The 27348-nt window shown below is 41.0% G+C and overlaps 2 protein-coding genes across 4 annotated transcripts in view; both read left to right on the plus strand.

The window, feature by feature from the left end:
* The window catches only part of LOC106076951 (QRFP-like peptide receptor), a 170241-nt gene that overhangs the window by 61172 nt on the left and 81721 nt on the right, over positions 1-27348 (plus strand). The window lies entirely within an intron of this gene.
* Positions 5962-9512, plus strand: LOC129926349 (armadillo repeat-containing X-linked protein 4-like). Its single transcript, XM_056029687.1, has 2 exons — positions 5962-5965; positions 8356-9512. Exons 1-2 carry the CDS (start codon positions 5962-5964, stop codon positions 9510-9512), a joined length of 1161 nt encoding a protein of 386 aa, XP_055885662.1.

Below are 27348 nucleotides of genomic sequence, written 5' to 3' on the forward strand. Positions count from 1 at the left end.
TACACAAACAAAACAAATTACAACCCTAAAGGTATAATATAGTTTTTCATCTAAATTATGTCTTTACCCCGAACGGGTTTAAGGCTTCAGCACCACCTGATTTTACTCAGGCTAACATACCAAATTTAGACAAAATCTATTTCTAAGGGCAATCTAAACATATACTAATAAGAAAAATGGCACTTAGCTTTTGATAAGAAAGATCCCTTTGTTCGGACTCCCGAATATGCTAGATCACAACAAATTCCACTGCCTCTCTTCCAGTTCTGACTCTGTTCTCCGGTGCTACCAGTATCCCACGTAATGCCACAGATGTCCTGATATGCCACAGCAAAATGTTTCAGTTCCTTCGGCGACTGTTGATGACCGTATGTGTAGTTCCGACGACTTTGTGTACACAGTTACTGACGAATAGGTTAACGGTTCTTCTGGCGATGACTTGACTTGTGTAGACGACTACTGACAAATAACAGTCTCTTGACGGCAACTTGATCTGGACGACTGACGAATAACGAATTTCTTGACGATGACTTGATCTGGGCTGACGAATAACGGCTTTCTTGACGATGACTTGATCTGGGCTGACGAATAACGACTTTCTTGACGATGACTTGATCTGGGCTGACGAATAACGGTTCTCTAAAATAGTTCACTGCTTCTGCTGCTTCTCTGGTAGTACGACGAAGTTTGCTGTTGTTCGTTGCTTCACTAGACCAAACTGTCCAATGTAGACTGGGTGAAACCAAGGTCACCTCCGACGACGTTCCGTTATACGACTAACGGTTTTCAACGAAATTAAGTGGATGTAGCTGTTTCCACAACTTCACTGCTAACAAGTCTAGATATGGTCTAGACCGACGAATACTAGATATATCAATGTTCAGTACTGATAAAGATTACTTCACTAACCTTCCAAAGGTTAAACACAGTGACCGTTATAAACGTGGTAAGCAACCGGTTCAATGAGCAAACTGCTCCACAAGAATCTCTCCAAGGGTAAGACGACAGAGCGATTTAGTTAGCTACCAAACTTGTAGTACTCACAATACTTCTGACAGCGGGCAAACTGTCCTTCTCGAACTGGTGAGGTAAAACTTGATACTCAATGTGGCTCCTACGACGAAGAAAAAATATGTCCAACAGGTTCACTAGCGATCTCTCACCCGTTATGAATGAACGGTTTCTCTGGTTGTAGGTCGATTCAGCATATGAAGATCAGGCGTTGATAATATACTGGTTAAGTAGACCAGACGTTGCGATGATTACTGTCCTGACGAAGGTCACCCTGAGTTAACGGCTCGTTGAACGTGCGATCAAACAGGCGACGACTGTATGTAGATCTAGAACAAAGTCACTCTGCGATGATGCTGTGTTCAGCCGTACTCCGATGAAATCTTATAACTTCGAGTGCACGACCCTCACCTGAGTAAACGTTCTGCTTCGAGGTCCGGTTCGATGTTCGGCTTCATCAGGGGTCCGGCTTCGAGGTTCGGGGTCGCCACTGTGATGTTGCTTATTCAGGCTGTCTTGAAGTCAACCAATTACTCTGCAATCGTGTGGGTGTAATTGTTCGGGTGTATTACGTGTAGTTGACCAACAAGTCAGACAAAATAACACAACACCTGTTTTAACTAGTGAAGAGATGTAGTCGACTCTGATGAACAATTGTACATGGATTTATTCTGATAAAAAGGCCACAGTAGAAGTCTCTGTCACTAAACACGTCGTTACCCTGGAGTGTTCTAACGCTAACTGATTTTCCGGTCTCTAACCCAACATATCCCAAACGTCACTAGTCCCGTTCAATATGCGTCTTCTATGGTGCGTCGCTAACTAACTAACCTATATAAATAAGGTGTCTAACAAGGGACAGATTTACCTATAGACCACACAAGCTAAAACTTAAGGTCCACAAGAAACATTTAGCATTAACAAATAATATCTCAAATAGTTTAGGGCCTTTTAAGTCTTAATACGGCACTGTTCGTGTCTCTGTGTTTGGTTTTTTGCGAAACCAACATTGGGTCAGTAGAGTTGAAGGCAGAACAACATACACTAGTACTCACCTTTTTGTTTTTCAATTGGCAAACGCGATTCCCTTTAACCTTCCTGGTCCTAGCACCTGCTTTGTCTTTAAGTATTGGCCTACTTGACACATGCCAAACTGGCAAGCGACAAGTACGACATCATTTCTCATTTTTTTGACAAAATAGCCAAAATAGCTCAATGGGAGAATTTGTGCTTATTTAGAAAGTTAAATTTGGCTTCCGTTTCTTAAGATTAGAGACAGTCAGTTACATATTGCAGTCTACTTTGCTTCAACATGTTCAAGTTGGGTTTATTATTTCTATCCTTTTATTTCGTGACATTATATCTGAAGTTGTTTTTTTTTTCGTTGTAAGCAAATGTGTGCAACTGTTCACTAGTGCATTGCCTGTTCACTAGTGCATTGCCTGTTCACTAGTACATTGCCTGTTCAATAGTACATTGCCTGTTCAGTAGTGCATTGCCTGTTCAATAGTGCATTGCCTGTTCACTAGTGCATTGCCTGTTCAATAGTACATTGCCTGTTCAATAGTGCATTGCCTGTTCAATAGTGCATTGCCTGTTCACTAGTGCATTGCCTGTTCAATAGTACATTGCCTGTTCAATAGTACATTGCCTGTTCAATAGTGCATTGCCTGTTCAATAGTACATTGCCTGTTCAATAGTACATTGCCTGTTCAATAGTGCATTGCCTGTTCACTAGTGCATTGCCTGTTCACTAGTGCATTGCCTGTTCAATAGTACATTGCCTGTTCAATAGTACATTGCCTGTTCAATAGTGCATTGCCTGTTCAATAGTACATTGCCTGTTAAATAGTACATTGCCTGTTCAATAGTGCATTGCCTGTTCACTAGTGCATTGCCTGTTCACTAGTGCATTGCCTTTTCAATAGTACATTGCCTGTTCAATAGTACATTGCCTGTTCAATAGTGCATTGCCTGTTCACTAGTGCATTGCCTGTTCAATAGTACATTGCCTGTTCAATAGTGCATTGCCTGTTCAATAGTGCATTGCCTGTTCACTAGTGCATTGCCTGTTCAATAGTACATTGCCTGTTCAATAGTGCATTGCCTGTTCAATAGTGCATTGCCTGTTCACTAGTGCATTGCCTGTTCAATAGTACATTGCCTGTTCAATAGTACATTGCCTGTTCAGTAGTGCATTGCCTGTTCAATAGTGCATTGCCTGTTCACTAGTGCATTGCCTGTTCAATAGTACATTGCCTGTTCAATAGTGCATTGCCTGTTCAATAGTGCATTGCCTGTTCACTAGTGCATTGCCTGTTCACTAGTGCATTGCCTGTTCAATAGTACATTGCCTGTTCAATAGTGCCTTGCCTGTTCAATAGTACATTGCCTGTTCAATAGTACATTGCCTGTTCAATAGTACATTGCCTGTTCAATAGTGCATTGCCTGTTCACTAGTGCATTGCCTGTTCACTAGTGCATTGCCTGTTCAATAGTACATTGCCTGTTCAATAGTACATTGCCTGTTCAATAGTGCATTGCCTGTTCACTAGTGCATTGCCTGTTCACTAGTGCATTGCCTGTTCAATAGTACATTGCCTGTTCAATAGTGCATTGCCTGTTCAATAGTACATTGCCTGTTCAATAGTACATTGCCTGTTCAATAGTACATTGCCTGTTCAATAGTGCATTGCCTGTTCACTAGTGCATTGCCTGTTCACTAGTGCATTGCCTGTTGAATAGTACATTGCCTGTTCAATAGTACATTGCCTGTTCAATAGTGCATTGCCTGTTCAATAGTACATTGCCTGTTCAATAGTGCATTGCCTGTTCAATAGTACATTGCCTGTTCAATAGTGCATTGCCTGTTCAATAGTACATTGCCTGTTCAATAGTGCATTGCCTGTTCACTAGTGCATTGCCTGTTCAATAGTACATTGCCTGTTGAATAGTACATTGCCTGTTCAATAGTGCATTGCCTGTTCAATAGTGCATTGCCTGTTCAATAGTGCATTTCCTGTTCAATAGTTCAATAGTACATTGCCTGTTCAATAGTGCATTGCCTGTTCAATAGTGCATTGCCTGTTCAATAGTGCATTGCCTGTACAATAGTGCATTGCACCATAATTCAGATAACCAAAATTGGAGTATGTCATCTGTGACTTTCATTCAACCGATTCCTGATATTTTTGGTAGAGAGTTAGTGTCATGGCATTTCAATTTAGTATGACTACAATGTAATAACATGAGGATGAAAGTTGACACTTCTTTGTCTACGTGTGACAGGTGTAGTCTCTTGGATTACAACCTTAACGAAGTTGAATGAAATGATGGTCACCCTTTTCTCGTAATGGATTACCTCCCTTCGCTTGCTATTGTTTTGCATAACAACGGAATTCTTTTTCACAGCATTATATGGATTTTTTTCTTGCATTTTCTGGACGTGTTCCATGCCATCGTAGCATCAGGGAGTCAAACATTTCTTATAACCTAGAGAACTAGTCTCCCTTAGAGAGACGTTTACCCAGTGCTTGATTTAACTTTCGGCCACATAGCGTATAGATTAGGGCCCCAGCTAGCTTATCCCTAAAAAAAATGTTCCAATGTTTATTTTCAATCATTTCGACAAAAAGAGCAAATGATAAATTACTAGTGACCCCATATTTCAAAAAGCTTAGGGCCTTAGCAAGCCTAAATCCGACCCTGGAATTATCTGAACCCAAGTTAGAATTGCTTGATCTTTCTTCCTCAGCCGCGCCTGCAACCTCTGATCTAACAGATCTATGAAGTGTCTAGTGTTAGCAGAAATGTAGACCCACCTGGCCGACCACCTGAATCTACTTCTCCGTAACACCCAGCCACACTTGAAAGGATTGCTTCCAACTAGATATAGTGTATATTTTAAACTTAGGATGTTTACAGTTTCACATGCTCATCGACACCTCGAATGCTGGGTTTAAACCTAGACTTTCAGTCTCACCTGGAAGTTAATTTCGGAATGCTTAGGCAGGGGAGGCCAACCTATGGCACATTGCACAATAACAAGTGGCGCATTTCACCGAAGAGAAAAAAAATCAAGCAAATACCATGCTTGTTACCAAAAAAAATGAAAACAACCGATTTTTAGAAAAAAAAAGTTCAACTGGAATTTAATAGACTAGCTATATCGACGCCCTAATCGGCCTGCATGTTTATAGTACATGTACTAATCAGCCCAAAAGAGACTAAACCACGTTTATTATATGTTATTGTTAGCCTTGGACATTTATCATGATACCTATTAAAGTGTTTTGTTATTAGAGGATGATAATTTTAATATTTTTGGATAACTTTTTTGCCTTAAGTGACATAAAGGAAAGGTGTTAACAAAGACAGACTTAGTAGGTCAAAATTATTATTTTTTGGTTAAATCCCAAACTCAAGAACGTATTATTATGTATAACTGACCAAACATGTACAAATTACCATAATTTAAAGAACTGAAGCTTGTAAAATTTGAAATGGCGCATTTGAATTAGAAGGGAAATAAATTGGCGCTCGGAAGCAAGAGGTTGGCAACCCTTGGCTTAAAGGGTCCCTGAGAGCTATGATTTATCGATAGTACATTATTACATCTCTTGTCTCAGTGATTGTCTCAGTGATTGTCTCAGTGATTGTAAGAACTTCCGTTCAATCCTTAGGACAGAACATATCAGTCTCTTATTCAATCAATGCTTGTATGCGTTAATACAGACTTGTTTGTGGTCCATGGTGGCATTACGGGGAACTACTCTTGCATGATTTTATGTTTTTCCTCTCTCGATTTCTCCCCCTACTTTGTGGACAACTGCCTGGTTGTGTGGTATGCGCTTCGGTCAGTATAGATCCCCCTTCGTTGTCGAAAACAAGAACATTTCTCATTTCCTATAAACCCAATCCTCGCTTGAAAAAGCCGGAAACACACACGGTATGGGTAAGTTGGGTCTACTGTAGATAGGCCCGCTCAGCTTTTTGTTGGCTTTGAGTTCTTTCATGCTGGCCACTCTCCTTGCGTCGAATCTCGAGACTCCGACAATCAGGGCTTCACGACATAAGGAGCGATCGAGAGCTAGGTGTTTCCCAGCCGTGAATGTCACCACCACATTCCTTAAAGGAGCTCTAAATGATGTCTTTGCATCGCTTGTGTTGACCACTTTGGGGGCGCTTTTTTTGCACACAACTCCTTCTAAAGAAATCGTTTGAGAATGCGATTTCCTGCAATACGGACTACATGTCCCACCCATTGAAATCGGGACCTTTTTTTCTGTGGCTTGGATACTGTTCGTATGTGACAACTGTAGGATTTTATTGTCTGGTATGTGGTCAAAGGAGTTCACCGGATGAATTTTTTCTTACCGTCGGTGGAAGGTGATTCACTTTTTTAATGGACTCTGATGCATATACGAGTGAAGGGAAGACTACATCATTGTAAATTTTCAGTTCTATAGATATGCTGAGTCCTCTCATTTGCCAAGCTACTAATGTAGCTTTTGTGGAATGCGCTTCGGACAATAATAATCACGTAAGGGCCGGCCCGAAACATCTCACCTTCCAGTCTCTGACGTCCTGCAGGAGGTTTAGATTAAGGCGTAATGATCTTCATTGGAACGTTCAACAAACAAACAGCTAGACAATCTTATATTATTTACTGATTAACAATTATTAACCCTATCTTCATATAAAAAAAAAGTTGCCATGAAAAAAAAAAAAGTAGAATGTACAAATAGAAAAAGTAGAATGATCCATATGGTTTACTCGTTTAGCCGACATATTTAAACCCAAAAACAAAATACTGCGAAAATGGGTTTACCCAATTTGTTAAAAAGTTTTGTTCTTTAATAAAAATAATTTAGGTATTTTTTTTTATATTTAGGTTCCTCCGGTTGTGGAAGGGAAATAATCATACATTACTTTCTCTGACATGATATAAGGAACATTTATGCCCAGTTTTATCATGATCGGTCAAACGGTTTTGAATTTTATGCGGGGCATATATACATGCATACATAGATAGTAAAGTTCCCCTTTCAGATCTTGCGATCTATGGGGCAGATGATGTTCAGGTCATCTGTTTCTGTGGCTAACGGTTAACAAGCAGGGTGTGATATGGCCAGAAGAACGACCAACCGCCTTTACTTTCCCCAACCAAAGTCAGGTACCCATTAGAGTTGGGTGGAATCAGGGGCGCCCTAAAAATACCGAAATTCAAAATCCCAGTCTTCACTGAGATTCGAACCCAGGACCCCAGGTTCGGAAGCCGAGCGCTTAACCACTCAGCCACCACCGCGCACCCCATACATAGATAGAGCTTACATTTAATTATATGCATATATATTAGATAAGAACGGATATGATATGAAAAGAGAGAGCTTTTGAATGCTGAAGTCCTGTTTCAATTGCCTATTGAAGTTCCATGTTTCACTTATTAAGTCGTCAGACTTCCATGCTCTATGTTTTGGGAAGCAAAAACACAAAATTTCATGAGGTGGCTTTTAACACATTTTCAGGGTCGTTTTCAGGGTTGGGGCTACGTCAGGACGCCCCCATTACACACTCTGGTCCTGATGACGTAATCCCACTTGCAGAGCTTTGATATGATTAGGCCCTAATTATCTGTTATTATATATTCATTTATTCATAAGGCGTTATCTCAACTGTAAGATTACATACTATTCAGCAATGCTGTACGTTGACGACAGTTTATTAAAGAAATGTCATAGATTCTATTAGCCTGGTATTGCACTGCTCAAACGTCTTCTGAACCAAAATTTCTTTTTATGTTTGTTTTTTTTTGTTGTTGTCCTAATTGGTTTTATTTTGGCTAAACGAAAATCTAGACAGAAACGAAAGAAATAGAGAAGCCTAATGAAAGACATCATTCTAGGTTTTTATGTGCGGCATGTCTAGGTTCAGAACACGACATTAGAGAGATACCAAGCTGGGTTAAAAACTTATTAAATTAGCGCACTCAAGACAGCTCAGTTTTCAAGAGCTTAAACGCTCGGGAATTTTCAGAGCAGGTAATAACATCGATATCAAAGCAAGTATTAACTTAGTTATTATAGCAAGTAGTAAAGTAGCTACCAGAGCAGGTATTAAAGTAGCTACCAGAGCAGACACTGACGTAGCAATCACTAACGTAGATCTCAGAGCAAGTACTTAAGTAGCTACCAGAGCAGGTATTAAAGTAGCTACCAGAGCAGGTATTAAAGTAGCTACCAGAGCAGGTATTAAAGTAGCTACCAGAGCAGGTATTAAAGTAGCTACCAGAGCAGGTACTTAAAGTAGCTACCAGAGCATGTACTAAAGTAACTATCAGAGCAGGTATTCAAGTTGCTACCAGAGCATGTACTAAAGTAACTACCAGAGAAGGTATTAAAGTAGCTACCAGAGCAGGTATTAAGGTAGCTACCAGAGCAGGTATTAAAGTAGCTACCAGAGCAGGTACTAAAGTAGCTACCAGAGCAGGTACTAAAGTAGCTACCAGAGCAAGTATTAAAGTAGCTACCAGAGCAGATACTAAAGTATCTACCAGAGCATATATTAAAGTATCTACCAGAGCAGGTACTAAAGTAGCTACCAGAGCATATATTAAAGTAGCAACCAGAGCAGGTACTAAAGTAGCTACCAGAGCATATATTAAAGTAGCTACCAGAGCAGACACTAAAGTATCTACCAGAGCAGGTACTAAAGTAGCTACCAGAGCAGGTACTAAAGTAGCTACCAGAGCAGATACTAAAGTAGCTACCAGAGCAGGCACTAAAGTATCTACCAGAGCAGGTACTAAAGTAGCTACCAGAGCAGGTACTAAAGTATCTACCAGAACAGGCACTAAAGTATCTACCAGAACAGGCACTAAAGTATCTACCAGAGCAGGTACTAAAGTAGCTACCAGAGCAGGTACTAAAGTAGCTACCAGAGCAGGTACTAAAGTAGCTACCAGAGCAGGCACTAAAGTAACTACCAGAGTAGGTATTAAAGTAGCTACCAGAGCAGGTATTAAAGTAGCTACCAGAGCAGGTATTAAAGTAGCTACCAGAGCAGGTATTAAAGTAGCTCCCAGAGCAGGTACTAAAGTAGCTACCAGAGCATATATTAAAGTAGCAACCAGAGCAGGTACTAAAGTAGCTACCAGAGCATATATTAAAGTAGCTAATAGAGCAGGCACTAAAGTATCTACCAGAGCAGGTACTAAAGTAGCTACCAGAGCAGGTACTAAAGTAGCTACCAGAGCAGATACTAAAGTAGCTACCAGAGCAGGTACTAAAGTAGCTACCAGAGCAGGTACTAAAGTATCTACCAGAGCAGGCACTAAAGTAACAACCAGAGCAGGTACTAAAGTAGCTACCAGAGCAGGTACTAAAGTATCTACCAGAGCAGGCACTAAAGTATCTACCAGAGCAGGTACTAAAGTAGCTACCAGAGCAGGTACTAAAGTAGCTACCAGAGCAGATACTAAACAGATCTTAAAATATCTATGAAAGCAAATATGAACGTACCTAACTGTACAGGTATTATAAGAACTTTCAGTGCAAGTACTATCATAGCGAGGTTGAGTCACTATATACTAGAGACAGACATAAAGTTAATAAACCGTCTCGTCAAGATCCTCATAAAGACAATACACAGTCTAGAACCTGATGTCTGTACAAGTTCCGTCAATCAAAGATCTAGACCAGAACGCACCTGTATGAACCACTTGGAGACAATTATTTGCTTACAACACTACGCTTGCGGTGTACCGAGAGTTGGCTTTGTTAACCTTCTTAGCGCCCGAGTGGTATAAGCATTTGTCCGTCAAGCAGTGCAGGTTAAATCGTGGGGCGCCACCAAATAATGGGGCTGCTAGAGCAATAATAAGAGAAGGAATTGTTTGGGAGAAAAAAATGATTTTCAAAATAAACCTTTCTGGGTTTCTGGGATTTTTACCCACTAAATGTCAACAGAGAGTTGAGTAAAGGATAATATTTGAAGACTAGTCACAACGTAACTCGTGACTAGGAGAGTGTACTTGAGTAGTTTTTTATTCTTTCTTTAATGTGTGTTTTTAAATATTGATTTGAAAAGATGAAGATAGAAAAAGAGAAAAGAAAGCTTAATTGAAAGAGAGTTTAAAAAATGTATTGGTGAGAATGAGAGAATGAGTAATTAAAAATGTGTGTGTGGGGAGGGGGTACAGAGAGAATATGTTTATCATAAATAGAAAGAAAAATCAGAGAGGAAGTGAGAGAGAAAAAGAGAGAGAAAGAGAGAGAAAATGTAAGAAAGAGAAAAATACAGAGAAAGAGAGAGAAAGTGAAAACAGAAAAAGAAAGAGAGGGTGAGAAAGGGAAAAAAGAGTGAGAGAGAGAGAATAAGAGAGAAAGAGAATGAGAGGGCTACAGAAAGTTGTTAAATATTCAGCCTCAATGGAATCCAATTACATTATTTTCAGTAGCTGACCCAAGGACCAAAAACAGGAAACAAAAAAATAAAAAATAAAAAAACGTACAGTCTTCTAGAATATGAAATCTTTATCAATTCTCATTCTCTCTTTCAACTTTTTTTTCCGCAGTTTATTTCTTTCTTGATTCAACAATTTTACGATAATCAAACTACAGAATATTCAGTTTGAAGTAAATACGAATATTCAGTTTATTTCCTTCAAGAGATCCTTGATCAGGCACACATGTTTTTGTGTAGATCACTGATTACACATAGGAGGCGCAGTAGCTGAGTGGTAAAGCGCTTGGTTTCCGAGCCGAGAGATTCCTGGTTCGAATCCTGGTGAAGACTAGGATTTTTAATTTTGGAATCTTTAGGATGCCTCTGATTCCACCCATCTCTAATGGGTAGCTGACATTAATTGGGGAAAAGTAAAGGCGGTTGGTTTTTGTGATGACCACATGACACCCTCGTTTTTTAACCGTGGCCACAGAAACTGACGACCTTTGAATCATTGCAAAGTCTGAAAGGGAAACTTTACTTTTAATTTACTATTCAGCAGCGTAAAGCTTTCACTAGAAGAAGAGCCTCCATACATATAGAGACGTATTTTATTTAGCCCCCCCCCCTTGACCCACCCCCCACATACCTCTAAATCTGGTTACCTTTCCTGATAACCTGAAGAATTATTGTTTTGAATTTCAACGGCAGTCCCACCGTTAAGATCGACATGTCGGCTGGTGTGGTCACGGGAGTAAAACATCGCACACACCCCGAGGATAAATTTGCTATCAAGAGAACTGCAAAAACCCTGACATGTATCTCATTCCTGGCTGTGACAATCAAGCAGATTTAATTTCTTTCCCGTCCACGCAGAACTCAATTATCGACGCGGCACTGGAGAAAGGAAACCTCTGCTCTTGTCGACAATAACGTTCGAGGCTGAATTTCTACAGAAACAAATGGAATGTTCAAATCGTTCGTCCTGACGTGTTCCTGACGTGTTCCTGACGTGTTCCTGACGTGTTCCTGACGCATAAACTGCTGTAGATTTATAGTTTTCAATTTCCATTGCTGTCTCTACCGATACACACAACATCTGAATCCGTGAAAATATAAACTTGGAGAGTAAAGTTCCCCTTTCAGACCTTGCGATCTATGGGGTAGATGATGTTATGGTCATCTGTTTCTTAGGCCAACGGTGAACGGGCAGGGGGTCATGTGGCCAGCACAACGACCAACCGTCTTTACGTTCCCATTTGAGTTGGGTCGAATAAGGGGCGCCCTATAATCATGAAGTTCAAAATCCTAGTCTTCACCGAGAATCGAACCCAGTACCCCAGGTTGGAAGGCCAAGCGCTTAACCACTCAGCCACCGCACCCTGTCATTGAAAGTTTTTTGCTGTCTGCTATCGCTACCCCTAAACTTAGAGAGTCAGAACATCAACCGGCTCTTCCTAACATGCATTTCATTTCTAAATCCTTACAAAGCAAGAATTTTATAGAAAAAAAATCATAGAAATCCTTGAAAACAAGATGGTATCATCAAGTAACTTAAAATTTTTTGCATGGAAATTGTTGAGAAAATATTTAGCATCGGACTGATAAGATCGCTAATCTGATAACGAGCTCGAGCTCCTTAGTGGACAAGGAATTCTGGAAAAAGGAAAAAAATATTGGGTTGAAAGGTTATAAGAGAGGGAGAGAGAGTAGAGAGAGGGGAGTGAGAGAAGAGAGAGAGAGGGGGAGACTAAAAAGAGAAAAGGGGGGAAAGAGAGAGAGAGTGTTGGAGAGATAGGAAGAGAGAAGGAAGAGACAGATAAGAGGAACAAGAATGAGAGAAAGTGAGAAAGATAACATGGAGAGGGAAAGAGAGAAAGACGGAGAAGTAAAGAGGGAATAAGAGAAGAAGAAGAAAATGATTATAATATTGTTACAAATGAACAGTGATAGGTAGAGGTCAACGTATGACCCCGGCGAGATGACACAGCAGCGAGTGTCCTCTGGAATCTACATGTACAAACAAAGACAGGATGTGACGTGCCCTCGCGTGTTGTTCCAGGGGACGAACAGATCTAAGTAGGGGGACAGTTACTAATGAACAGTGACAGATAGAGGTCACTACGTGTGACCCCAACTTGACACTGCAGCCGATGTTTTCTGGAATCTACATGTATAAACAAAGACAGGATGTGACGTTTCCTCACGTGTTATTTCAGAGGATACTAGCCGTGTTTGTGCAACTTTGGACAAGCGATTAGGGACTCTATATAAGCCAGAGAGTTAATGTGAAAGTCAGTCGTATGGAGTCGTGAGTGAGCCGTTACAGTCGAGACAGACTATGTAAGACGTATGCGGCTCTGTGGAAGAGAAATGTGTACGACTCGATGCAAGTTAACTAGGGTAGAGTTAACTGGAGTGGACTACTGTCGTTAAAGTCTATACAGCGAACTACAGTGGACTTGAGCCGTTACAGTCGATACAGTCGATGTAAGACGTGTGCGGCTCTGATTTGGTAGACTTGAGTACGACTTGGTTCAGCTTTGGGAGACCTGGAGCGACATTGGGAAGTGTGTCGTTGGTCTGTTCTGTGGAATACGGCTCGAGGAAAGTTAAGAAGAGATGAATTGCAACGAAGTGAAGAGTTGAATTGCAACGAAGTATAGCTAACTGTAAACTGACAGATATTGTACAGTCTTCTACGCTACATGTTACAGTAACGAATTGTTAGAGTTAATAGTCATTAAAGTTATATGAAACTGAAAGTTTAGTCGTCAAGTTCTTTGCAGTGTTTTTTATTTATGTGCCAACTAATACATCTAGCCAGAAGATTCAGAAATACGTAACAACTGGTGTCAGAAGTGGGATCTTTCTGGCTAGAATGTATTCCACCAAACTTCTTAATGAACTTGACATGAAAGAACTTAGACAAGAGCTTCGAGAAAGAGGTCTACAGCTTAACGGAAATAAGGAAACGCTAACAGCACGTCTCAGACAAGCCCTGTTGGAGGAAGATGAGAATCCGGATACTTGCCAATTTGAAATCAAACCTAATACGATGGAGCTCCTGAGAACCTTGCAATACAAAATGAACTCGGTCAAAGAGTGCATTAAGGAGATAGAATCAGAAATCATCACCAGATTTTCTTCATTTAACCATTTGATCAAAGCCGTGAATGAAAATGAACAAATAGCTACCACGCCCAACAAGACAGAAGAACAAACAGATACGATAAAAGATCAAACTAGAATCATGATTAATGAGCTGCTGAACACACAGCAGTATCAGATTGAGTCGACTGATGAAAGAGCTACACCATTGATGAACAGCGAACAATTGTCCAACCAAGGATGTGGCGATACAGACAATTACGATAAGGATGCTGGTGATGGTTGTGCTGTATGTGTCTGTGATAGCAAACCAAACGAATGTGGCCCACAAGAATTGAAAAGAGACGGTAGCTGTTACTATTTCAACGAGAAGCAGAATGAGACAGCTGAAGAAACAAGAGAAGAGACCTATAGTTTGACCGAAGCTTTTGCTACAGATATACCTGATATGAGTACCTCAACCAGCCAGACAGATCAAGACAACGTTGGGTCTGAGTCCAAGCCTGTTGCTGTGGGCCTTAAAGACTTCTGTCTATCTGTCATTGTCTACGAGAGGAACTCGAAGCTGGATTATTGCACCCAGGCGTTTGACAAGAACTGTACGTACGTAGCTATGCAAGAAGACTGTGAATGCCAAGAAATACACCAACAAGCTCTAGACTTAACAGAAGCTTGTACAGCTATCAAGGTAGGCGTGAGAAGCCCTGGTGATAGTCAAGGAATTACAATAAAAACTGATGCTGAAGTTGATGGAACTTTGCACGTTGAATGTTATCAACCTGCCCCACAGTCGAGTCCTCCAGACTCGGATGAAGGTGATGACGTGTTTGACAACTTGCCTTCAAGTGGACTTGCAGCTCATTCGCAAAGCACACATCGAAGAATAATGCTGAAGCAACTTGTTAGATCAACAGTCTTGATGACTACAGCTATGAAATACAATGCCTTCTTATGTGCTAAGTCGCTGCCATCAGCATTGATCGACAGGAAAGCAAGACAACGACAACGACATCAACGCAACCAAAGAAATATCAAATTGAGGAGGCGGAGAAAGCGACATATGCAGAGTGCAACGTGGATGGCTCCAACAAGATCAAGATACAAACCCACCCCTTCTCCCAATGATAGACCCCCACCTGCATTTATGAATCTCCATAGCCCATGTTGTTAGAAAACAAGCCCACCACTTCTCCCACTGATAGACCCCCACCTGCACTGATGAAACTCCACAGCCCATGTTTTTAGAAAGATTCTGTCCGGAACCATCAGACCAAAGAAGAAAGCCTTACGAATCAGTTGAAAGTGTGAAGCCACTAATGAATAATCTAAGAACATTCCTCATTAGAATAGGTTTGATGAAGTATAACAGAGGTTTTAGAAGAACGATAATTAAGTCAGAAGCAAGAAGGACAGAAAAGAAGTAGTTTAAGATGTCAGAACTGTAGTGAGTAACCATCTGTGACAGAACTGTACAAGAAATCCACCCAACATCGTACAAACCCAAGTCAGTTGCTGTTGTTTAAAAGAAGAGCATGTGAATATTGCTGTACTGTGATGATCCTAGTTATCTCTGAAGAAGCTCTGTAAAAAGATGCTTGAAAATGTAAAACTCAGCCAGTGAAGCACGAACTCGTTAGAATGCTGATGAACTTTCTCGACAAGAGTGCCCAATGTCGTCATCTGAAGGTCGATGTTTCCATACCAAGATTGATGAAAACATTTGTGAGGAACTGCTGAAAAATGAGGATTTGGCTCCCATTCTTCTATGGAAAGAAGATGGACTGCGACTGCCAGATTGAAAGAACATCTCTGAGAAGGGGGCAACCACCAAAGCTTCCTTCTTGATCGTCGATCGATTTCATCAGTATCGTGGTGAAGTAGAATCTGTTCGGGACGAACAGATCTAAGAAGGGGGCAGTGTTACAAATGAACAGTGATAGGTAGAGGTCAACGTATGACCCCGGCGAGATGACACAGCAGCGAGTGTCCTCTGGAATCTACATGTACAAACAAAGACAGGATGTGACGTGCCCTCACGTGTTGTTCCAGGGGACGAACAGATCTAAGTAGGGGGACAGTTACTAATGAACAGTGACAGATAGAGGTCACTACGTGTGACCCCAACTTGACACTGCAGCCGATGTTTTCTGGAATCTACATGTATAAACAAAGACAGGATGTGACGTTTCCTCACGTGTTATTTCAGAGGATACTAGCCGTGTTTGTGCAACTTTGGACAAGCGATTAGGGACTCTATATAAGCCAGAGAGTTAATGTGAAAGTCAGTCGTATGGAGTCGTGAGTGAGCCGTTACAGTCGAGACAGACTATGTAAGACGTGTGCGGCTCTGTGGAAGAGAAATGTGTACGACTCGATGCAAGTTAACTAGGGTAGAGTTAACTGGAGTGGACTACTGTCGTTAAAGTCTATACAGCGAACTACAGTGGACTTGAGCCGTTACAGTCGATACAGTCGATGTAAGACGTGTGCGGCTCTGATTTGGTAGACTTGAGTACGACTTGGTTCAGCTTTGGGAGACCTGGAGCGACATTGGGAAGTGTGTCGTTGGTCTGTTCTGTGGAATACGGCTCGAGGAAAGTTAAGAAGAGATGAATTGCAACGAAGTGAAGAGTTGAATTGCAACAAAGTATAGCTAACTGTAAACTGACAGATATTGTACAGTCTTCTACGCTACATGTTACAGTAACGAATTGTTAGAGTTAATAGTCATTAAAGTTATATGAAACTGAAAGTTTAGTCGTCAAGTTCTTTGCAGTGTTTTTTATTTATGTGCCAACTAATACATCTAGCCAGAAGATTCAGAAATACGTAACAATATAGATCTAGATCTACGTGTTCTATATATTTGCGACCAAAACAAAATTCACTGCCGATGACAGACATAGACTGCGCAACAAAAACCTAAATCAACCATTGGCGGACAACGATTTTATACGACCACAAACAATGCCCAGGCTTAAACTGTGAACATTGATACTGACCATTGGGAAGACATATCCCTAGACCGCACTATGTGGAGAGAGACGGTGACCCAGAAAGATTTGGACAGCAAAATAAAACAACATGGGCCTCAGCTCTAGAAGAAAGGCTTGCCAAACGAAAAATGGCCAGCTCCTCTTCCACCAAAGTGAAAGCCACCTTAACCTGCGGTGACCGGGAGTGTCTCTCCAAAATAGGGCTCCACTGATAGAGAACCATTGTCGCCTTACGACTGGAAGAGGCCAACAACTACAAACTACTGCAAAATGCCGCGAGATACACATTTGAGAATAAAGGAAAATTATTGCCGAAAACAGCCAAAATCAGAGAACTGACATCCTTCACTTACTGGCCGCCTCGGCGCTAAAAATCGTTAATCAGCGAAATTGGTTGAGTTCTGTATAAATTGTTGACAGCAGTTTTGAGAGGCCGGATCACACCGCGGGCCAAGTTCGGGCCACCACGCTGTCCATCACTGACTCTCAGTTACAAAGACATAATTACATCCTTCATTCCCTCAACTAGAGTGGATACAGGAGTGAGTACATTGTATGTTCGATTGTGAGTTTATAGGTCAAGGTTAGTGACATTTACTTAATGACTATTTTGTCCACTAAGCTGATGTTCTATATAGACGTAGACCCTTTCGTTTTTACCGTCTGGATATTGTATAATCAACCTATCCGTGATTTAACCCTAGAATCTAGTACGTTTCTCTGTGTATCTTCTTATCTTATATAATACAGACGTTACTTCAAAAAAGAAGATGATTACGTCCTAAGCGTCATGCATCTAGTCAAGCATGTTAACCAATGACTTAAATTCTGCCAAGTCACTCGCTTTCCTGTCTGGCTCAGGCAACCCATTAGGCTACATGCTCTAATAGCACTAGGGAAGAAGGAGCATATGTACACATTTTTCCATAGCAGGAATTTTAAAAGAAAATCAGAGAAATCCTAGGAAAACATTATGGTATCATTAATCAAGTAACTTAAAATTTTATGTATGGAAATTGTTGAGAAAATATTTTGCATAGGACTGATAAGATCGCGAATATGATATCGAGATCAAACTCTTTTGTGGACAAGGAATTCTGGGAAAGGGAAAAAATATTGGGTGTCTTAAATTTGCTAACTTTAGTGATTTGTATAAAGCCCAGCACATATTCCCAACAACATTTAACATACATCCGAAATGCATGAACCCGTAAATCCACTTTATGTACATTTGTGATTGTAAGGGGAAAATACTCTTTCAATAAAATAATGACACCGTACCACTGGACCAGGTAGAGAATGTGTAAATGTCTTGTTTAAAAATATACTTTGACCTACTATAACTGGACAGGAACAACAGCTGTGTCCAATCTATAATTACACATATGTTATTATCTTTTCAACGAGTGGTTCTCACTTTATCAGTCTGGGGTACCTTACACGATAAGAAACTAAACTTTAAAGACACTTAACTTACAGGATTAAAATTAGACCTACGGTTGTATAAATTAAACATGGAAAGTTTATCTATATATATATATCTTCTAGTCTAGTTTTTATTTTTCCCCCTCCCTCTCTCTCTCTCTCTCTCTCTCTTGATCGATTGGTTAACGGTATTTATTCATGCATGAGTCATTATAATGTCTAAGGTCGACAAGAGAAAATAATTAGAAAAAGAAAAGTAGAGATTGTAAACGTACAATTATTTGTGCTCTGTACCAATACGAAGTCCATCAATAAAAGATTTTTTACATAAAGACACAATGGATGAGAACCAGACGGCATTAGAAACAGAAAATTGTTGGCCCGGTGGGGGGGGGGGGGCGCATGTGGTGCCTTTAACAATGCCGGACATAGCAATGTTGAGCAGTGGCCTCAGCCCCTTTAACATTGGGTGTACGAACAGCCGAAACCATCGACATTCTTAGCGATCACACACACTGCACACCCCTAAGTCCAAGCCTGCGCTATGAAACAAATCGATGCTGGATGAGATTTAAAGAACTGATCGAAATAAATGTAACTAGACCACACTACATATCACACCACCGAGGTTAGTATATATATATATATATATAGCGAGAGATATGTAGATATAGATAAAACTACATTATATATTAGTTTAAAAATCTGTTGGACTGTTGAAGATCGATTGTATCTAAAGCTGATGATTCTGCAAGTGTTGTCGAAAAAAGCAACGCTTTCTTAATATTCTATAGCACAGGGCTTTCCAATCATTTTGTGCTGACCATTGAGCAGGGCTTTCCAATCATCTTGTGCTGACCATTGAGCAGGGCTTTCCAATCATTTTGTGCTGACCATTGAGCAGGGCTTTCCAATCATCTTGTGCTGACCATTGAGCAGGGCTTTCCAATCATTTTGTGCTGACCATTGAGCAGGGCTTTCCAATCATCTTGTGCTGACCATTGAGCAGGGCTTTCCAATCATTTTGTGCTGACCATTGAGCAGGGCTTTCCAATCATCTTGTGCTGACCATTGAGCAGGGCTTTCCAATCATTTTGTGCTGACCATTGAGCAGGGCTTTCCAATCATCTTGTGCTGACCATTGAGCAGGGCTTTCCAATCATTTTGTGCTGACCATTGAGCAGGGCTTCCCAATCATCTTGTGCTGACCATTGAGCAGGGCTTTCCAATCATTTTGTGCTGACCATTGAGCAGGGCTTCCCAATCATCTTGTGCTGACCATTGAGCAGGGCTTCCCAATCATCTTGTGCTGACCATTGAGCAGGGCTTCCCAATCATCTTGTGCTGACCATAGTGTATAGCTGGAAATGATTTGTTAATACAAAATCCCTATAGACCTCTAAGGACGTAATTGAAGTTTGATCCTCTTCTTGTGATGCAGTTAGCGAGGAATGTCTGTTGAATAGAAAGTTGTGGTTCATTTGTCCATGCCTTCTCCTCTAATCAGCCCCTATTTGTAATTTACAGATAAATGAAATAGGGGCGAGATAAAAAAAAAAAAAACATAAAAATAAACAGGCTTAACTATCAACTTCACCTACAATTTGATTCTTAACGATAAGTCGTTTGGGCACCTAAAGTTCTCTGTAGGGAAGTTACCCCATTTCACACTGTTTTGTATTCCATCTTATGAGTCTCACCTATATGAGGCTCTTTGTATTATTTTTATAATTACTTTGCCCTCCCATTCTCCTTTGGTCTGCTACTCAGAGGCGTAGCTTGGGCTGGGGAGAGAGGGGGAATTAGAGAATCCCCCCTGACCCCCACTTGAGGGGGGCCCTTTAATTAGTGTTTTTTACATTAAATATTAAATATTACGCAAAATGCAGGGGCCCCAAAGAGGTCAAGCCCCAAGGCCCCCAAATGATGACGAATTCCTAGCTACGCCACTGCTGGTACTGCACCTTGCACCTTTCCCCAAATTCTGAGAATCAAGTGATGTCTATATAGAACCTTTACGTTTCGTGAAAAATAAGGGGATCATATAAGCCAAAAGTTTGAGAATACTTGTCACAATACTGACTTGATGACTAATAGATAGCTCATACTTTGACGAACAAGTCAACAACAAGCCAGGATTCATAACACACTCCTGGATTATTGCCTCTTACATTTCTATAGATCTCTACCACTATTCCAGCCCCAGTACTGGAACATGTGGCCTACCAACGCCAGTTTAGCCCTGGTTCTGCTCTTGGTTATTTGTCTTTGGGGAAGTGCCTGCCAGGCAGTACAAAATGCGCCTTGTCGGGACGAGACTGACTGCGACCCGGAGGAATGTTGCACCGCAAGCTTAAGTTCAGGGTAAATAACCACAGTATGGACGTGTTAGTTGTTTTTTTTCTATTACCTCTCTTTCTGTTGAAGGTGTGTGTGTTTTACATTAGGTGATGTCATTGTCCTCGGCTCGGGGGAGTACACTTATAGACATTGTGAGGGGGAGACATGAGTCAGGTAAAAGCAATGGTTCTCGATATGGGAAGGTCTGATCACTTCATTTACCAATCTTGGAGATGAAAGGTTATTTTGGGTTTTCAATTTAAACAAGAAAAAAAATCATTAAAAATACTTTTTTTAAAAGGAACGATTGTTTTCCTCTTAAAATTAATGAATGTTTGATTTAAAAAACATCATTTGTAAAATGTGTTTACATATTTCGGATGTTCCTTCAGAGTTGAAGTTTACTTCCTAGTCCAAACCTCCCGCAGGACGACGGGGGATGGGAGCGGGCAGGGTTTGAACCCTCGACCGTCGATAAATCCGAACGACAGTCCAGCGCGAAAACCGCACGACCAGGCAGCCATCCCCTTTCTTCCCGAGAAAGAATCCTCGTTAAGCGAATGTATAGATCTAGTACACCTTTTAATATTACAATGATAAGCATTTAGATCTAGACTTAGAAGACAATGTGTAAAATTTTCCTGAACATTAATTTATTAAACTCTTGAAGCAATTAAACCTTTCATTCAAAAATCCACAAACACGATAATCATTTTAAGAACGCGATAGTCCTTTGAAAATTGATATAGGATCTAGACCTAGATTTAGTCTCTAGCCATATTTACATTTATTTATTTTTACTTTGAAAAATTATAACGGTTAAACTTGAATTTTTCCCGTGTGGCCAACGAGCTAGTAATTCTTTTCACAGCGATTTACAATCAACTGTTTAATTTGTAGGAAAATCTTCAGAGCTTTTTTTTTTTTTTTGACACCAGCTGTCCGCCCAGGTTCCTCCATGAAGGAGTGACATACCGGATATGCTAAACAGCTAACTATTTATATTTTTTTCGGCATGCGTGAAAATCTCCACTTACGTTGACTAATGGGTTTGTTCCAACTCAGATCTGCATATCTTGATTTATATTTCTTTTAGTCAAATGATACAGCGTTCTGCGAAGGCTTTCTTGAACGTGATGAGATTTTATTAAGGAGGATGTAAGAACAAATAGTTCACTGGAAGGAATTTTCTTTTGACTAGTGATAATTTCTTCAATCTTCGAGTTGCAAAGGGAAAAAATCATCTCTCGAGACCTAAAAGTGCCACAGGTACACAATATCTTCAATCATATTCCAAAACTAGGATGCGCGGTGGCTGAGTGGTAGAGCGCTTGGGTCCCAAGTTCAAATCCTGGTGGAGACTGGGAATTTAAATTTCGGGATCCTTAGGGCGCCTCTGAGTCCACCCACATGACACCCTCGTTAACCGTCGGCCACAGAAACAGATGACCTTTACATCATCTGCCCCATAGATCGAGACATAAGTACTCCTTGGCTGACTATCGAGAGGGCTTGAGTTTGATTCCCAACCTGTGTTTACTGGAGGCCGGTGTAGACAGTATAGAAGCACTAATTACCAACAGCTACGCTGGGTCGACACTTATCTCACATGGAAGACGACCGCATGCTATCTTCTGAAGCGAGCTTAAAGGAGGACGGTGTAACAAAGGTGCCCCGCTATAAAAATGAACTCAGGCGCCATTTCACTAGCATAGAGGAAAGTAGCCTGCAGCAGAATGGTCTCTGAAAGAGAAAGTTGGAGAGCTCTCACAAAGGCTGCGGGCCTAACATTTGAGACTCAAATAAAAGGCCAGTATTGAAGACAGGCACAGAAGACAGGGGGAAAAAAAACTAAATAGACCGCCAGTGGACAAGGCTTTGTCTGCATGAGTTACGGGAGAATAAGTTGGTCGCAACTGGGTCTGCATAGTCACGTGAAACACTGCACACATCCTTGATCTTCAGAATGGAAAACATTGCCATTATGACATTGACATTAAAGGCAGCACGGAAACATTTTCGCTCAACCCCTAAATGTCCGCAAAAGTGATTGGACCTTAGAGCAGGGCCGGCCTTAACATTTTTGGGGCCCTATACGAAATGGATTCGAATCCTGGTGAAGACTGGGATTTTAATTTCGGGATCCTTTGGCGCCTCTGAGTCTACCCTGCTTTAATGGGTACCTAACATTAGTTGGGGAAAGTAAAGGCGGTTGGTCGTTGTGCTGGCCACATGACACCCTCGTTAACCGTAGGCCACAGAATCAGATGACCTTTACATCATCTGCCCTATAGACCATTAGGTCTGAAAGGGGAACTTTTTTTATGCGAAATGGACTGCGCGCGGCCCAGTCAGGGTAGGGATAAGCATAATAAGTGAACATTAAGATTTTGTATTAGAAAATGTATTCCTTTTTGCATTACATTTTTATTAAATGAAAACTGACAATGACGTTTTTTTTAATCGCGCGTAGTATTGGCGTTTACCATATTGATTGACAACCCAAAACGACAATTTTGTCTATTTTTAAGCACAATTTTTATGAGTTTTCCGGAGATTTTATAATTTCAGGAGATTGCCAGGACTTGTTCGTATTTTTTTGCTATTTTAGGACATTTCCAGGAGCTCCTGGAAAATCAAGAGACCACGAGAACCCGATTATAAGTTATAATGGTTTAATTTAATAATTTACACCTTGAATTAGTGCTGGCTCTATGGAAGTGCGAGGCCCACTGCGGCTGCATAGGTTGCAGTGGCCTAATGCTGGCCCTGCCATAGAGCACTAGAGCGCACTATAGCTTGAAAGGTTGGCTTTACAAATATAATAAGAAAACACGAAAAACATATAAAAAATACTTTTAAAGAAAACAAAGCTTATACGAAGTGTAATAGTATCAATTAGTTTGAATCAGTCATGTAATTAAATTTGTAATAGATCTAGACCAACAACAATAAATCTGTGCGATTAGAAATATTTTGACCCATTGTTTTTGTTTAGCTCTATTTCATGTTTTTAGCTTTTTCAATACGCTTTGATCCTATCGCTTGTCTGGACCAGTTGGAGATGGGGGGGGGGGTAGGGGAGGAAGATAGAAAGCGCAATCTGCGTGAATTTTACTGTTATCGCTTTTTTAAAGCATTTATAATAAAGGTGGAACGACCTAAATTCGAATTCATGACTCAAGCCGACATACTAATCACTTTGCTAGTGAGGTGCTTATGAAAATGGAATGTATAGTTATCTACTGCTTGTTTCAAACTTACTTTTAAGCGGTGACCTATTAAGGGAACTAATTCAGCTTATACCACCACTTCAGTGAAGTACAATTTATTTCCTTTTTTCGAATTGCCTAACAAAATAATTAATTAACAATAGTTAATTAACGCAATTTTTTAATTTAATTCTTATGTTGTGAGATAAAAGAAATAATTGTGCAAAATTTCAGCTTTGATCCGAGATTGGGTGTCGGAGAAATATCGTGTAAAAATTTTTACCAGACAGACAGAGTTAGTTGATATATGCTTTGTAAAAATAACTAGCTAAACTCAGTTTATATTGACCACTTGCACACTTTGGACATATCCCTATGTTGAGATAAATCTCGAGGTACGAGATCATCTGGACCCTGAGATGTAGATCTATTTGTTTTGTTTTCTAGGAAAGACGGCATCTTCTCGGTATGCAAAAAAATTCTGACTGTCGGTGACGTCTGCTCTCCGGCTGGGACAGCTCGAGTCAATCAGTGTGGCTGTGGACACGGCACGAGCTGCGTGTTGCTAGGGGAGACACATCAATGTTTGTACTTACCAGGATAACTTCTGCACTTCTTCTTTTTTTTATTTTCTTCGATCACTTTGTACTGCATAAATATAGGTAATCGCAAATAAACTACGAAATGAAGTATAAATTGTCATGAATATGAATTTCATATGTTAGAATAAGAAAATCCAAAGTTGTTAAATTTAGTGTTTTTCTTTTTTTCAATGCTATCTTTATTTCTTTCCATCCTCTTTCCTAATTTTTATAGATCTCAATGTGGACTGCTCATGCAAGGTTTCCAAAACCATTTCCGTAATCTAACTCTGGTAAAATATATTGTTTGATTCGGTAATCCTTTATTTGATTAATCAGAAACTCTTTTTTAAAATAAGAAAAAATTAAAAGAACACGAAAGAGGCAGGTGGGTTCATAAAAGAGGGATTTAAAGAACAATTGGAGGCAAATGAAAGAGGCCCAAGGATTCCTATGATGATAAAGCTGAAATTATTAGCGCTAATTCTGAGGTTCCCTATTTAGAAAAAAAATATTTAACTTTAAACCATTATTTTATTTAGAACGGTAGACACCTAACAACATCCTAACAGTTTAAACTATTTAGGATATTTCGAACACTGTAAATCACCATATACCGTTATAATCATATTTTTATATCTTTACAATGTGCATAGTGTAGTGTTACCCATTTCAATACTAATGGAATGATGCTAGCATTTGTACTTTATTTGAAATTAAAATAACTTGTTCATGTCTAGGTAGGCTCCTTCACCATAGAGAATCCCGTTCATGTCTAGGTAGCTTTCTTCACGATGGAGAGGCCCGTTCGTGTCTAGGTAGCCTCCTTCACGATGGAGAGGCCCGTTCATGTCTAGGTAGCCTCCTTCACGATGGAGAGGCCCGTTCATGTCTAGGTAGCTTCCTTCACGATGGAGAGGCCCGTTCATGTCTAGGTAGCTTCCTTCACGATGGAGAGGCCCGTTCATGTCTAGGTAGCTTCCTTCACGATGGAGAGGCCCGTTCATGTCTAGGTAGCCTGCTTCACGATGGAGAGGCCCGTTCATGTCTAGGTAGCTTCCTTCACGATGGAGAGGCCCGTTCATGTCTAGGTAGCTTCCTTCACGATGGAGAGGCCCGTTCATGTCTAGGTAGCCTCCTTCACGATGGAGAGGTCCGTTCATGTCTAGGTAGCCTCCTTCACGATGGAGAGGCCCGTTCATGTCTAGGTAGCTTCCTTCACGATGGAGAGGCCCGTTCATGTCTAGGTAGCTTCCTTCACGATGGAGAGGCCCGTTCATGTCTAGGTAGCCTCCTTCACGATGGAGAGGTCCGTTCATGTCTAGGTAGCCTCCTTCACCATAGAGAATCCCGTTCATGTCTAGGTAGCCTCCTTCACAATGGAGAATCCCGTTCATGTCTAGGTAGCCTCCTTCACCATAGAGAGGCCCGTTCATGTCTAGGTAGCCTCCTTCACGATGGAGAATCCCGTTCATGTCTAGGTAGCATCCTTCACGATGGAGAGGTCCGTTCATGTCTAGGTAGCCTCCTTCACGATAGAGAGGTCCGTTCATGTCTAGGTAGCCTCCTTCACGATAGAGAGGTCCGTTCATGTCTAGGTAGCCTCCTTCACCATAGAGAGGTCCGTTCATGTCTAGGTAGCCTCCTTCACGATGGAGAGGTCCGTTCATGTCTAGGTAGCCTCCTTCACGATGGAGAGGTCCGTTCATGTCTAGGTAGCCTCCTTCACGATGGAGAGGTCCGTTCATGTCTAGGTAGCTTCCTTCACCATAGAGAATCCCGTTCATTTCTAGGTAGCCTCCTTCACCATAGAGAGGTCCGTTCATGTCTAGGTAGCCTCCTTCACGATGGAGAGGTCCGTTCATGTCTAGGTAGCCTCCTTCACGATGGAGAGGTCCGTTCATGTCTAGGTAGCCTCCTTCACGATGGAGAGATCCGTTCATGTCTAGGTAGCCTCCTTCACCATAGAGAATCCCGTTCATGTCTAGGTAGCTTCCTTCACCATAGAGAATCCCGTTCATGTCTAGGTAGCCTCCTTCACCATAGAGAATCCCGTTCATGTCTAGGTAGCCTCCTTCACGATGGAGAGGCCCGTTCGTATCTAGGTAGCCTCCTTCACCATAGTGAGGTCCGTTCGTGGCTCATCTCCTCGGGGTTTTTTTATGTTTCTTCCAACAATCAACCATTTTTTTTGGGGGGGGGGGGGGGGGGGGATTCCATCTTATGATTTCTCGAACTAAATGAGAATCATCGAAACTTTCGGAGTATCGCAAGTGTTCTGTTAACTTTTTCGTAATTAGGGAAATGTTTCTTTGTAGAAAAACAAAATTTAGAAAACCATGCATTACCTCATAACTTTGATCCCTCCCCTAAAAAAAAAACCCACTTAGAATAGCATATTACTTGTTACCTACGTTAGGTCTGACTTATTATAATTCTTGTATTTCCAAGAGTTCAGCATACATTGATGAGCTGCCTGAATTAGCAAGAAAATGAATGACTTGGAAATATTCTAATCTACTTGAGCCCATGGATTAACACATGGAGACGTGTAAGATACTCGTTGGATAGGCGTCGCTTTTTCCTTAACCGAAAACTTTGTACATTCTGAGTATTCAGCGGAACACTTCCCAAATTCTGAGTATTTAGCGGAACACTTCGCGCATTCTGAGTATTTAGCGGAACACACCTCTTATTTTTTTAGATAGATTGATTGACGTAGGGGCCTGCTAGGTAATTATTCTTTTTGTCACATCTGCATGGAGAGGGGGGAATTGCTGTGTGGGCGACATCGTTCCGATCATAAACAAGCCCCAGGCTTTCCTCTGGCCCACGGGAGTGTCTCTCCAAAATAGGGCTCCACAGTCACATGAAAAAGTGTTTGAGATGATCCATAGTCGTTCTACGACTGAAGGAAAACCACAAGTTTTTTTCAACACCTATTCAGGCCTCTGGAAGGCGCGGTGGCTGAGCAGCGCTTGGCTTCTGAACTGGGGGTCCCGGGTTCGAATCCTGGAAAAGACCGGGATTTTTATTTCGGGATCTTTGGGCGCCTCTGAGTCCACCCAGTTCTAATGGGCACCTGACATTAGTTGGGGAAAAGTAAAGGCGGTAGGTCGTTGTGCTGGCCACATTACATCCTCGTTAACCGTAGGCCACAAAATAAGATGACCTTTACATCATCTGCCCTATAGACCACAAGGTCTGAAAGGGGAGCTTTTTTTTTTA

The sequence above is a fragment of the Biomphalaria glabrata genome, chromosome 5 (assembly GCF_947242115.1).
Source record: "Biomphalaria glabrata chromosome 5, xgBioGlab47.1, whole genome shotgun sequence".
Classification (NCBI taxonomy): Eukaryota; Metazoa; Mollusca; class Gastropoda; family Planorbidae; genus Biomphalaria; species Biomphalaria glabrata.